At 55.8% G+C, this 14,243-nt stretch overlaps 2 protein-coding genes across 2 annotated transcripts; one reads left to right on the forward strand and one right to left on the reverse strand.

Annotated features, from left to right (window-relative positions):
• The first annotated feature begins 885 nt into the window (after nucleotides 1-885).
• On the forward strand, nucleotides 886-4,435 carry LOC148787329 (uncharacterized). The gene is made up of 2 exons (XM_088883571.1): nucleotides 886-4,335; nucleotides 4,418-4,435. The coding sequence occupies exons 1-2, from the start codon at nucleotides 886-888 to the stop codon at nucleotides 4,433-4,435; spliced, it is 3,468 nt and encodes a 1,155-aa protein (XP_088739697.1).
• Nucleotides 4,436-5,064: 629 nt separating this feature from the next.
• LOC148787330 (uncharacterized) lies at nucleotides 5,065-12,465 on the reverse strand. Its single transcript, XM_088883572.1, has 2 exons — nucleotides 8,908-12,465; nucleotides 5,065-5,136 (listed from the first exon to the last, which is right to left on the reverse strand). The coding sequence occupies exons 1-2, from the start codon at nucleotides 12,463-12,465 to the stop codon at nucleotides 5,065-5,067; spliced, it is 3,630 nt and encodes a 1,209-aa protein (XP_088739698.1).
• Nucleotides 12,466-14,243: the final 1,778 nt, after the last annotated feature.

Here is a 14,243-nt window from a genome sequence, read left to right on the forward strand (position 1 = left end):
CTTGGGTGGCCGCAGCATAAAAATTTTCACGTCGCCTCAAAATCACACGATTAATTTAATTATTTTAATTAAAATAATTATTATTAATTATTAATTTAAAATATTTATTTAATTATTTTAATTATTAAAAATAATAATAAATAAATGGGAAAAAAGGGAAAAATATGAAGACAAATTAGAATAATATTTTAATTTTTTACGCATCGTATTTGAATCGCGAAATATTTATTTTATTATATTATATTATATTATGCGTCCCAGAAGATTGAAGAAGCATCAGGAAAAAACTGCCGACGGCGGCAGACGCCGTGTCACGGGCTGCCCATTCACTAGGCCCCGTGACGCGCACTTCGGCCACTCAACCGTTCTACATGGCCGACCACTCAGCCTTCATCGACAGACGCTGGACAACCAACTAGTCTTAGAGTCCTAGGTGTAGGCCTTTTATTGCTTTGTTACTGCTTTGTTATTTGCTTTCTGTTGTTTAGATTCCTCAAGGGGACGTTATACCTCTTGAGTTGCAAATTTCAGCTTTTCTAGTGTCTAGTGTAGACAATAGGATTTATTTTTTTAAGCCTATTATAGGGGGGAATGAGTTCAAGAAGCTTGGTTTAGTGACGTGTTGGAGTCCCCCTCAAGGCGAACCCCTTGCTCTAGCATCGTTGATGATTGTATACGCATTTTCAGTTCAATGCAATTTGGTTTTCTGAATCCGCGTGCGCAATTTACTGTTTTGTGATTTGTTCCTCCCGACTCTGATATATTCGGCGCGCTGCATTTGTGCCGAGCGGAGGTATTGGCGGACGTAGTCAGCGGACTACTAGCCACACGACGCGCTGTGTGATAGGCGCCTCGTGAGAGGTGGTATCAGAGCCTCGTGCCACGATGGGGCCGAGGCGTACCGCTACTGCTGTGAAGGCATCGGGGCAAGATCCGGAAAGCCCGCGACATGCCGCAGCTTCATCCAGCGAGAGAGCTGAGAACCCGGAGGACGGACACTCCCGGTTGGTGGAATTGGAGACGAAGGTCTCGTCCCTAGAATCTGAGATCACGGTGCTGAATTCGGAGTTGGACGAATGTCGGCAGGTGATTCAGGAGATGGCTGGCGTATTCGGAAACGACAGCATTGCCGATATGCGGCGTGACATGGAGCAGATGTCCATTCAGATTGGATTGCTCCAGCGTGCAGTGGGTAGCACGCCTATGGTTGCTCACGACCCCGGTGCTAGGCTTCGAATACCAGAACCGAAGGCCTATAGCGGTGAGCGTGATACGAAGGAGGTCGAGAACTTCCTCTTCGACATGGACCAGTACTTCCTTGCGGCAGACGTGCGGGACGAGGCAAGGAAGGTTGCGACTGCGACCATGTACCTGACTGGTGACGCAAAGCTGTGGTGGCGGACCAAGTTTGCGGAAATCCAGGCTCATCAAATACAGCTCGACACGTGGGCTCTTCTACGGGAGGCGATCAGAGAGCAGTTCTTCCCCGAGAATGTGGAGTACAATGCCAGGAGGGCATTGCGAAAGCTTGAGCATACAGGTTCCGTGCGGGAATATGTCAAAGCTTTCTCAGCGCTGATGCTGAACATCCGAGACATGTCGGAGGCAGACAAGCTGTTCACTTTCATGGAAGGCTTGAAACAGTGGGCGAGAAACGAGTTGCAGAGGCAACGAGTGACCGATTTGAGTTCGGCTATTATAGCGGCCGAACGCCTGGCCGATTTCAACCTAGAGACTCAAAAGGATAGGCAGGCGACGCCTAGTCCTGGGCGGGAGAAGTCGAATGGGACGAGATGGTTCAGGAATAACTTCAACAGAGGTGGGGGAGACCAGAGGCCCCACTCTCAGAATGGCTCACAGGGCAGTTCAAACAGTAACAGGCCCCAGGAGAACAGGCAGGGAGCACCCGAGAGGAGGAGAGGGTGTTTGATCTGCGATGGTCCGCATATGTATCGGGATTGCCCGAAGAGACAGGTGTTGAATGCATTGGCAACGACCTTTACCGACAAGGCGTCGTCCTCAAAGAGTGTGGAGCCACAAGCAGAGGCAGGTGGTGAGAATGACACGGAGGAGGATGAGGACAACTTGGGGGCCGTGAACCAATGGTGCAACACATTCTCTACGGTGGCGGCGAAGAGAGTTGTGCCACCCCTTGCGAAAAAGACCATCCCGGCTCTTACTGTGGAGCAGCCGGAAAAGAAAGAAGAAGAAGTTCAGCCCTGGATTCCTAGGAAGAAAGGGTTGATGTTCGTGGATGTGAAGATTCATGGCAAGCCGATTCGAGCCATGATCGACACTGGAGCCTCTCACAACTACCTTGCGAGCGCCGAAGTGGCGAGACTCGGGCTCGTGCTGGAGAAGGGAGTTGGGCGTGTGAAGGCGATCAACTCGGCTGCACAACCCATTGCCGGTGTAGCCAAGTCTGTGCTGATTAAGGTTGGTGCTTATGAGGGCAAGACCAATCTTTCTGTTGTGGCAATGGACGACTTCAAGCTTATCCTTGGGCTTGAATTTCTACGGGATACACGCACTGTTGTCTTACCTCATGCCGATTCGCTGATGATGTTGGGGGCGAAGCCGTGTGTCATTCCTACCTTGGCCGGACGTACTGGAGAGAAGAACTTGTCGGCCATGCAGTTTGAGAAGGGGCACAAGCAGGATGAGATCTCCTACTTGGGTACCCTTTGTTTCGAAGAGATGGAAGAGGTGTCAGGGCCCACCCCGGGCGGTAGTAAGGAACTGTTGGGGGAGTCTGAAGACGTGATGCCAGATGAGCTGCCTCGGAAGCTACCACCGAAGAGGGCAGTGGATCACGAGATCGAGTTGGTGCCTGGCACGAGACCGCCCGCTAGGGCACCGTACAGAATGCCGCAACCTAAGCTTGTGGAGCTTAGGAAGCAGTCAGCAGACGCCTTGAGCCGCAGGGCGGACTTGGCGAACTTGGAGTCGATAGCAGCGCTCTCTTCTAGCGCGGCTGCTATCTCTACGAAGGATCAGGTGCGGGAGTTACTACCGAGAGATCCCGCGGCGCGACGCCTGATTCGGCTTGTCGAGCAGGGCAAGGCTCGACACTTTTGGATCGAGGATGGATTGCTGATGACCAAGGGAAACCGCGTATACGTTCCGAGAGGCGGGGACCTACGGAAATCACTTCTTTCCGAATGCCACGACACACTTTGGGCGGGACACCAAGGACAGGAGCGCACGGTTGCTTCGGTGCGGAGGGCCTATCACTGGCCACAGATGCGGGACGATGTCGAGACGCATGTCCGCACTTGTTTGATTTGTCAGCAGGACAAGGCAGACCATCAGAAGAAGGCTGGTCTGCTGCAACCACTTCCCATCCCAAAGCGTCCATGGGAGAGCGTCTCCATGGATTACATCTCTGGATTGCCTAAGGTCGAGAACTTAGGCTCTATCATCGTCGTGGTAGATCGTTTGTCAAAATATGCTACATTTATCGTAGCACCCAAACACGTTACAGCAGAAGGGACAGCTCATCTCTTTTCCAAGCACATCGTCAAGCATTGGGGACTGCCAAAAGATATTGTCAGTGATCGTGACTCCCGATTTACCGGCGTCTTCCGGACCGAGTTGTTCAAACTTCTCGGGTCCACACCTTCCATGAGCTCGAGCTATCATCCACAGTCCGATGGTCAGACAGAACGCTTTAATTCTATGTTGGAGGACTACCTTCGGCACTTTGTGCAAGGTACGCAGAAGGATTGGGTGAAGCTCTTGGATGTCGCTCAGCTATATTTCAATGTTCAAAAGAGCTCTTCCACCACCAACAAGAGCGCTTTTGAAATCGTTACTGGGCAGCAGCCGCTCCTTCCTCACACTCTTGACATTCCCCAAAGTGTGAGATCCCCTCTTACTCGAAGTTTCTCCCAGGAGTGGAAGAAGACTGTTGATATCGTTAGAAGTTGCCTGGAGACAGCTCAGAAGCGGATGAAGAAGTATGCAGATCAGAATCGCCGCTTCATTGGGTTCAATGCGGGAGACCTGGTGCTGGTGAAGGTCCCGAATCCGAAATTGTCAAAGTCATCAAGGTGGAGAGATCCTCGGTTGATGCAGAAATATGTTGGTCCTTTGCCTGTCCTTAGGCGTATTGGGACGGTGGCGTACAAGGTGGAGTTGCCGCCGTGGTGGAAGATCCACAACGTTTTCCATGTCAGCCAATTGAAGAAGTATTCAGCAGACAAGGAAGACGATACCCGCAATCAACCCAGCCGCCCACAACTCGAATTGAAGAAGACGAAGGAGAAGGTGGCTGAAGTAATCCTAGATCACCGAGTGACGAGTACCGCGAAGAAAGACCACACAGAGTACTTGGTGAAATGGAGGGGATGCAACAGCGAGAAGAACACTTGGGAGCGAGTGACAAACCTAAAGGCGTTTCTACCTCTTGTCGAAGCGTGCCATGCTTCCGTAGCGCCGGGGACGTCGCTATCTCAGGTGGGGGAGAATGTCACGGGCTGCCCATTCACTAGGCCCCGTGACGCGCACTTCGGCCACTCAACCGTTCTACATGGCCGACCACTCAGCCTTCATCGACAGACGCTGGACAACCAACTAGTCTTAGAGTCCTAGGTGTAGGCCTTTTATTGCTTTGTTACTGCTTTGTTATTTGCTTTCTGTTGTTTAGATTCCTCAAGGGGACGTTATACCTCTTGAGTTGCAAATTTCAGCTTTTCTAGTGTCTAGTGTAGACAATAGGATTTATTTTTTTAAGCCTATTATAGGGGGGAATGAGTTCAAGAAGCTTGGTTTAGTGACGTGTTGGAGTCCCCCTCAAGGCGAACCCCTTGCTCTAGCATCGTTGATGATTGTATACGCATTTTCAGTTCAATGCAATTTGGTTTTCTGAATCCGCGTGCGCAATTTACTGTTTTGTGATTTGTTCCTCCCGACTCTGATATATTCGGCGCGCTGCATTTGTGCCGAGCGGAGGTATTGGCGGACGTAGTCAGCGGACTACTAGCCACACGACGCGCTGTGTGATAGGCGCCTCGTGAGAGGTGGTATCAGAGCCTCGTGCCACGATGGGGCCGAGGCGTACCGCTACTGCTGTGAAGGCATCGGGGCAAGATCCGGAAAGCCCGCGACATGCCGCAGCTTCATCCAGCGAGAGAGCTGAGAACCCGGAGGACGGACACTCCCGGTTGGTGGAATTGGAGACGAAGGTCTCGTCCCTAGAATCCGCAAAGCCGCGCGCGCGCCTGCGCGGGCACAGGCATGGCCGCCTGGCGCCCGCGCGCGCGCGCCTGCGCGGGCACAGGCAGGGCCGACTGGCGCACGCGCGCGCGCGCCTGCGCGGGCACAGGCATGGCCGACTGGCGCCCGCGCGCGCGGGCCTGCGAGGGCACAGGCATGGCCGACTGGCGCCCGCGCGCGAGCAGGGCCGACTGGCGCCCGCGCGCGCGCGCCTGCGCGGGCACAGGCAGGGCGGACGGGCGCCCGCGCGCGCGCGCCTGCGCGGGCACAGGCAGGGCGGTCGGGCGCCGGCGCCTGCGCGGGCACAGGCAGGGCGGTCGGGCGCCCGCGCCTGCGCCCGCTCGGGCACTGCCGACCGGCGCCCCCGCGCGCGCCAGCGCGGGCACTGCCGCCGTGCGCCCGCGCCAGCGCGGGCACTGCCGCCGTGCGCCCGCGCCTGCTCGGGCACTGCCGCCGTGCGCGCGCGCGCCTTGGGCGGCCGCAGCATAAAAATTTTCACGTCGCCTCAAAATCACACGATTAATTTAATTATTTTAATTAAAATAATTATTATTAATTATTAATTTAAAATATTTTAATTATTTTAATTATTAAATAAAATAATAAATAAATGGGAAAAAAGGGAAAAATATGAAGACAGATTAGAATAATATTTTAATTTTTTACGCATCGTATTTGAATCGCGTAATATTTATTTTATTATAGTATGTTATATTATGCGTCCCAGAAGATTGAAGAAGAATCGGGAAAAAACTGCCGACGGCGGCAGACGCCGCCTGCCCGACTACTGCCGACGTGCGCGCGCGCAGGCCTGTCGGCAGCAGACGGGCGCCCGTGTAGGAAGCCACTGCCGACGTGCGCGCGCGCGCCTGTGCGAACGCTGCCGGCGCGTGTGCGGAAACAGCCCAGCCTGCGCGAGCGCGCCGGTGCGGAAACAGCCCCGCCGGCGCGAGCGCGCCGGTGCGGAAACAGCCCCGCGTGCGCGCGCGCGCCTTTGCGGACGCTGCCGAAAATTTGCACGTCACCGCAAAATCACATGACTAATTAATTTTTGTCGAAATAATTTATTTTTGAGTTATGAAAATATTTATCTAATTATTTTAATTATTAAAAAAATAATAAATAAAAGGGAAAAAAGGGAAAAATATGAAGTCACATTAGAATAATTTTTTAATTTTTTACGCATCGTATTTGTATCGCGAAATATTTATTTTATTATATTCAGTTATATTATGCGTCGCAAAAGTTTGAAAAAAATTTGGGAAAAAACCGCCGCCGGCCGGCAAACCCCGCCAGCCGCCGCCGCCGCCGGCCGGTAGACCCCGCCGGTCGCCGCCGCCGCCTTCCGGCAGACCCCGCCGGCCGGCGGCCGCGCACGCACGGCAGACGGGCGCCCGCGCGCGCGCGCCTGCGCGGGCACAGGCATGGCCGACTGGCGCCTGCGCGGGCACAGGCAGGGCGGCGGGGCGCCCAAGCGCGCGCGCCTGCGCAGGCACAGGCAGGGCGGTCGGGCGCCTGCACGCGCGCGCCTGCGCGGGCACAGGCAGGGCGGTCGGGCACCTGCACGCGCGCGCCTGTGCGGGCACAGGCAGGGCGGCCGGGCGCCCGCGCGCGCGCGCCCGCGCGGGCACAGGCAGGGCGGTCGGGCGCCCGCGCCTGCCCGGGCACAGGCAGGGCGGTCGGGAGCCCGCGCCTGCGCGGGCACAGGCAGGGCGGTCGGGCGCCCGCGCCTGCGCCCGCTCGCGCACTGCCGACGGGCGTCCCCCGCGCGCGCGCCCGCGCGGGCACTGCCGACGGGCGCCCCCGCGCGCGCCAGCGCGGGCACTGCCGGCGTGCGCCCGCGCCTGCTCGGGCACTGCCGCCGTGCGCGCGCGCGCCTTGGGCGGCCGCAGCATAAAAATTTTCACGTCGCCTCAAAATCACACGATTAATTTAATTATTTTAATTAAAATAATTATTATTAATTATTAATTTAAAATATTTATTTAATTATTTTAATTATTAAAAAAATAATAAATAAATGGGAAAAAAGGGAAAAATATGAAGACAGATTAGAATAATATTTTAATTTTTTACGCATCGTATTTGAATCGCGAAATATTTATTTTATTATATTATGTTATATTATGCGTCCCAGAAGATTGAAGAAGCATCGGGAAAAAACTGCCGACGGCGGCAGACGCCGCCTGCCCGACTACTGCCGACGTGCGCGCGCGCAGGCCTGTCGACAGCAGACGGGCGCCCGTGTAGGAAGTCACTGCCGACGGGCGCGCGCGCGCCTGTGCGGACGCTGCCGGCGCGTGTGCGGAAACAGTCCCGCGTGCGCGCGCGGTTTTCCGGAAACAGCCCCGCGTGCGCGCGCGCGGCTTTGCGGAAACAGCCCCGCGTGCGCGCGCGCGCCTTTGCAGAAACAGCCCCGCGTGCGCGCGCGCGCCTTTGCGGACGCTGCCGAAAATTTGCACGTCACCGCAAAATCACATGACTAATTAATTTTTGTCGAAATAATTTATTTTTGAGTTATGAAAATATTTATTTAATTATTTTAATTATTAAAAAAATAATAAATAAAAGGGAAAAAAGGGAAAAATATGAAGTCACATTAGAATAATTTTTTAATTTTTTACGCATCGTATTTGTATCGCGAAATATTTATTTTATTATATTCAGTTACATGATGCGTCGCAAAAGTTTGAAAAAAATTTGGGAAAAAACCGCCGCCGGCCGGAAGACGCCGCCGCTCGCGCACGGCCGACGGGCGCCCGCGCGCGCGCGTCTGCGCGGGCACAGGCATGGCCGCGCGCGCGCGCCTGCGCGGGCACAGGCTGGGCGGTCGGGCGCCCGCGCGCGCGCGCCTGCGCGGGAACAGGCAGGGCCGACGGGCGCCCGCGCCTGCGCGGGCACAGGCTGGGCGGACGGGCGCCCGCGCGCGCGAGCCTGCGCGGGCACAGGCAGGGCGGTCGGGCGCCCGCGCGCGCGCGCCTGCGCGGGCACAGGCATGGCCGACTGGCGCCCGCCCGCGCGCGCCTGCGCGGGCACAGGCAGGGCCGACTGGCGCCCCCGCACGCGCGCCTGCGCGGGCACAGGCAGGGCGGACGGGCGCCCGCGCGCGCGTGCCTGCGCGCGCACACTCTCACGAGGCGCCTATCACACAGCGCGTCGTGTGGCTAGTAGTCCGCTGACTACGTCCGCCAATACCTCCGCTCGGCACAAATGCAGCGCGCCGAATATATCAGAGTCGGGAGGAACAAATCACAAAACAGTAAATTGCGCACGCGGATTCAGAAAACCAAATTGCATTCAACTGAAAATGCGTATACAATGATCAACGATGCTAGAGCAAGGGGTTCGCCTTGAGGGGGACTCCAACACGTCACTATACCAAGCTTCTTGAACTCATTCCCCCCTATAATAGGCTTAAAAAAATAAATCCTATCGCCTACACTAGACACTAGGAAAGCTGAAATTTGCAACTCAAGAGGCGTAACGTCCCCTTGAGGAATCTAAACAACATAAAGCAAATAACAAAGCAGTAACAAAGCAATAAAAGGCCTACACCTAGGACTCTAAGACTAGTTGGTTGTCCAGCGTCTGTCGATGAAGGCTGAGTGGTCGGCCATGTAGAACGGTTGAGTGGCCGAAGTGCGCGTCACGGGGCCTAGTGAATGGGCAGCCCGTGATATTCTCCCCCACCTGAGATAGCGACGTCTCCGGCGCTACGGAAGCATGGTACGCTTCGACAAGAGGTAGAAACGCCTTTAGGTTTGTCACTCCCTCCCAAGTATTCTCCTCGCTGCTGCATCCCCTCCATTTCACCAAGTACTCTGTGTGGTCTTTCTTCGCGGTACTCGTCACTCGGTGATCTAGGATTGCTTCAGCCACCTTCTCCTTCGTCTTCTTCAATTCGAGTTGTGGGCGGCTAGGTTGATTGCGAGTATCGTCTTCCTTGTCTGCTGAATACTTCTTCAATTGGCTGACATGGAAAACGTTGTGGTTCATCCACCACGGCGGCAACTCCACCTTGTACGCCACCGTCCTAATACGCCTAAGGACAGGCAAAGGACCAACATATTTCTGCATCAACCGAGGATCTCTCCACCTTGATGACTTTGACAATTTCGGATTCGGGACCTTCACCAGCACCAGGTCTCCCGCATTGAACTCAATGAAGCGGCGATTCTGATCTGCATACTTCTTCATCCGCTTCTGAGCTGTCTCCAGGCAACTTCTAACGATATCAACATTCTTCTTCCACTCCTGGGAGAAACTTCGAGCAAGAGGGGATCTCACACTTTGTGGGATGTCAAGAGTGTGAGGAAGGAGCGGCTGCTGCCCAGTAACGATTTCAAAAGCGCTCTTGTTGGTGGTGGAAGAGCTCTTTTGAACATTGAAATATAGCTGAGCGACATCCAAGAGCTTCACCCAATCCTTCTGCGTACCTCGCACAAAGTGCCGAAGGTAGTCCTCCAACGTATCTGTCTGACCATCGGACTGTGGATGATAGCTCGAGCTCATGGAACGTGTGGACCCGAGAAGTTTGAACAACTCGGTCTGGAAGACGCCAGTGAATCGGGAGTCACGATCACTGACAATATCTTTTGGCAGTCCCCAATGCTTAACGATGTGCTTGGAAAAGAGATAAGCTGTCCCTTCTGCTGTAACGTGTTTGGGTGCTGCGATGAATGTAGCATATTTTGAAAAATGATCTACCACGACGATGATAGAGCCTAAGTTCCCGACCTTAGGCAATTCAGAGATGTAATCCATGGAGACGCTCTCCCATGGACGCTTTGGGATGGGAAGTGGTTGCAGCAGACCGGCCTTCTTCTGATGGTCTGCCTTGTCCTGCTGACAAATCAAACAAGTGCGGACATGTGTCTCGACATCGTCCCGCATCTGTGGCCAATGATAGGCCCTGCGCACCGAAGCAAACGTGCGCTCCTGTTCTTGGTGTCCCGCCCAAAGTGTGTCGTGGCATTCGGAAAGAAGTGATTTCCGTAGGTCCCCGCCTCTCGGAACGTATACGCGGTTTCCCTTGGTCATCAACAATCCATCCTCGATCCAAAAGTGTCGAGCCTTGCCCTGCTCGACAAGCCGAATCAGGCGTCGCGCCGCGGGATCTCTCGGTAGTAACTCCCGCACCTGATCCTTCGTAGAGATAGCAGCCGCGCTAGAAGAGAGCGCTGCTATCGACTCCAAGTTTGCCAAGTCCGCCCTGCGGCTCAAGGCGTCTGCTGACTGCTTCCTAAGCTCCACAAGCTTAGGTTGCGGTATTCTGTACAGTGCCCTAGCGGGCGGTTTCGTGCCAGGCACCAACTCAATCTCGTGATCCACTGCCCTCTTCGGTGGTAGCTTCCGAGGCAGCTCATCTGGCATCACGTCTTCAGACTCCCCCAACAGTTCCTTACTACCGCCCGGGGTGGGCCCTGACACCTCTTCCATCTCTTCAAAACAAAGGGTACCCAAGTAGGAGATCTCATCCTGCTTGTGCCCCTTCTCAAACTGCATGGCCGACAAGTTCTTCCCTCCAGTACGTCCGGCCAAGGTAGGAATGACACACGGCTTCGCCCCCAACATCATCAGCGAATCGGCATGAGGTAAGACAGCAGTGCGTGTATCCCGTAGAAATTCAAGCCCAAGGATAAGCTTGAAGTCGTCCATTGCCACAACAGAAAGATTGGTCTTGCCCTCATAAGCACCAACCTTAATCAGCAGAGACTTGGCTACACCGGCAATGGGTTGTGCAGCCGAGTTGATCGCCTTCACACGCCCAACTCCCTTCTCCAGCACGAGCCCGAGTCTCGCCACTTCGGCGCTCGCAAGGTAGTTGTGAGAGGCTCCAGTGTCGATCATGGCTCGAATCGGCTTGCCATGAATCTTCACATCAACGAACATCAACCCTTTCTTCCTAGGAATCCGGGGCTGAACTTCTTCTTCCTTTTCCGGCTGCTCCACAGTAAGCGCCGGGATGGTCCTTTTCGCAAGGGATGGCGCAACTCTCTTCGCCGCCACCATAGAGAATGTGTTGCACCATTGGTTCACGGCCCCCAAGTTGTCCTCATCCTCCTCCGTGTCATTCTCACCACCTGCCTCTGCTTGTGGCTCCACACTCTTTGAGGACGACGCCTTGTCGGTAAAGGTCGTTGCTAATGCATTCAACACCTGTCTCTTCGGGCAATCCCGATACATATGCGGACCATCGCAGATCAAACACCCTCTCCTCCTCTCGGGTGCTCCCTGCCTGTTCTCCTGGGGCCTGTTCCTTTCCGAACCGCCCTGTGAACCATTCTGAGCATGGGGCCTCTGGTCTCCCCCACCTCTGTTGAAGTTATTCCTGAACCATCTCGTCCCATTCGACTTCTCCCGCTCAGGACTAGGCGTCGCCTGCCTATCCTTTTGAGTCTCTAGGTTGAAATCGGCCAGGCGTTTGGCCGCAATGATAGCCGAACTCAAATCAGTCACTCGTTGCCTCTGCAACTCGTTTCTCGCCCACTGTTTCAAGCCTTCCATGAAAGTGAATAGCTTGTCCGCCTCCGACATGTCTCGGATGTTCAGCATCAGCGCTGAGAAAGCTTTGACATATTCCCGCACGGAACCTGTATGTTCAAGCTTTCGCAATGCCCTCCTGGCATTGTACTCCACATTCTCGGGGAAGAACTGCTCTCTGATCGCCTCCCGTAGAAGAGCCCACGTGTCGAGTTGTATCTGATGTGCCTGGATCTCCGCAAACTTGGTCCGCCACCACAGCTTTGCGTCACCAGTCAGGTACATGGTCCCAATTGCAACCTTCCTTGCCTCGTCCCGCACGTCTGCCGCAAGGAAGTACTGGTCCATGTCGAAGAGGAAGTTCTCGACCTCCTTCGCATCACGCTCACCGCTATAGGCCTTCGGTTCTGGTATTCGAAGCCTAGCACCGGGGTCGTGAGCAACCATAGGCGTGCTACCCACCGCACGCTGGAGCAGCCCAATCTGAATGGCCATCTGCTCCATGTCACGCCGCATATCGGCAATGCTGTCGTTTCCGAATACGCCAGCTATCTCCTGAATCACCTGCCGACATTCGTCCAACTCCGAATTCAGCACCGTGATCTCAGATTCTAGGGAAGAGACCTTCGTCTCCAATTCCACCAACGGGGAGTGTCCGTCCTCCGGGTTCTCAGCTCTCTCGCTGGTTGAAGCTGCGGCATGTCGCGGGCTTTCCGGATCTTGCCCCGATGCCTTCGCAGCAGTAGCGGTGCGCCTCGGCCCCATCGTGGCACGAGGCTCTGATACCACCTCTCACGAAGCGCCTATCACACAGCGCGTCGTGTGGCTAGTAGTCCGCTGACTACGTCCGCCAATACCTCCGCTAGGCACAAATGCAGCGCGCCGAATATATCAGAGTCGGGAGGAACAAATCACAAAATAGTAAATTGCGCACGCGGATTCAGAAAACCAAATTGCATTCAACTGAAAATGCGTATACAATGATCAACGATGCTAGAGCAAGGGGTTCGCCTTGAGGGGGACTCCAACACGTCACTATACCAAGCTTCTTGAACTCATTCCCCCCTATAATAGGCTTAAAAAAATAAATCCTATCGCCTACACTAGACACTAGGAAAGCTGAAATTTGCAACTCAAGAGGCGTAACGTCCCCTTGAGGAATCTAAACAACATAAAGCAAATAACAAAGCAGTAACAAAGCAATAAAAGGCCTACACCTAGGACTCTAAGACTAGTTGGTTGTCCAGCGTCTGTCGATGAAGGCTGAGTGGTCGGCCATGTAGAACGGTTGAGTGGCCGAAGTGCGCGTCACGGGGCCTAGTGAATGGGCAGCCCGTGACACACAAGCAGGGCGGTCGGGCGCCCGCGCGCGCGCGCCTGCGCGGGCACTGGCAGGGCGGACGGGCGCCCGCGCGCGCGCGCCTGCGCGGGCACAGGCAGGGCGGCGGGGCGCCCGCGCGCGCGCGCCTCCATGGGCACAGGCAGGGCGGTCGGGCGCCCGCGCGCGCGCGCCTGCGCGGGCACAGGCAGGGCGGTCGGGCGCCCGCGCGCGCGCGGGCACAGGCAGGGCGGTCGGGCGCCCGCGCCTGCGCCTGCTCGGGCACAGCCGACGGGCGCCCCCGCGCGCGCGCCCGCGCGCGCGACAGCACGGGCACTGCCGGCATGCGCCCGCGCCTGCTCGGGCACTGCCGCCGTGCGCGCGCGCGCCTTGGGCGGCCGCAGCATAAAAATTTTCACGTCGCCTCAAAATCACACGATTAATTTAATTATTTTAATTAAAATAATTATTATTAATTATTAATTTAAAATATTTATTTAATTATTTTAATTATTAAAAAAATAATAAATAAATGGGAAAAAAGGGAAAAATATGAAGACAGATTAGAATAATATTTTAATTTTTTACGCATCGTATTTGAATCGCGAAATATTTATTTTATTATATTATGTTATATTATGCGTCACAGAAGATTGAAGAAGCATCGGGAAAAAACTGCCGACGGCAGCAGACGCCGCCTGCCCGACTACTGCCGACGTGCGCGCGCGCAGGCCTGTCGGCAGCAGACGGGCGCCCGCGCGCGCGCCTGCGCGGGCACAGGCATGGCCGACTGGCGCCCGCGCGCGCGCGCCTGCGCGGGCACAGGCAGGGCCGACGGGCGCCCGCGCGCGCGCGCCTGCGCGGGCACAGGCAGGGCTTACTGGCGCCCGCGCGCGCGCGCCTGCGCGGGCACAGGCAGGGCGGTCGGGCGCCCGCGCGCGCGCGCCTGCTCGGGCACAGGCAGGGCGGACGGGCGCCCGCGCGCGCGCGCCTGCCCGGGCACAAGCAGGGCGGCGGGGCGCCCGCGCGCGCGCGCCTGCGCGGGCACAGGCAGGGCGGTCGGGCGCCCGCGCCTGCGCCCGCTGGGGCACTGCCGACGGGCGCCCAGCCCGCGCGCCCGCGCGGGCACTGCCGACGGGCGCCCGCGCGCGCGCCAGCGCGGGCACTGCCGGCGTGCGCCCGCGCCTGCTCGGGCACTGCCGCCGTGCGCTAGCGCGCCTTGGGT

This window comes from Sesamum indicum, linkage group LG8, assembly GCF_026168435.1.
Source record: "Sesamum indicum cultivar Baizhima isolate 11 linkage group LG8, ASM2616843v1, whole genome shotgun sequence".
Lineage (NCBI taxonomy): Eukaryota > Viridiplantae > Streptophyta > Magnoliopsida > Lamiales > Pedaliaceae > Sesamum > Sesamum indicum.

Bases quoted from the DNA above. Each gene is read 5' to 3' on its own strand.
- LOC148787330 (XM_088883572.1), bottom strand. From the start codon at position 12,465: ATGGGGCCGAGGCGCACCGCTACTGCTGCGAAGGCATCGGGGCAAGAT. The intron at 5,137-8,907 runs GTGGGGGAGAAT...CCGGGTTCTCAG, and splicing joins CGGAGACGTCGCTATCTCAG to CTCTCTCGCTGGATGAAGCT.
- LOC148787329 (XM_088883571.1), top strand. From the start codon at position 886: ATGGGGCCGAGGCGTACCGCTACTGCTGTGAAGGCATCGGGGCAAGAT.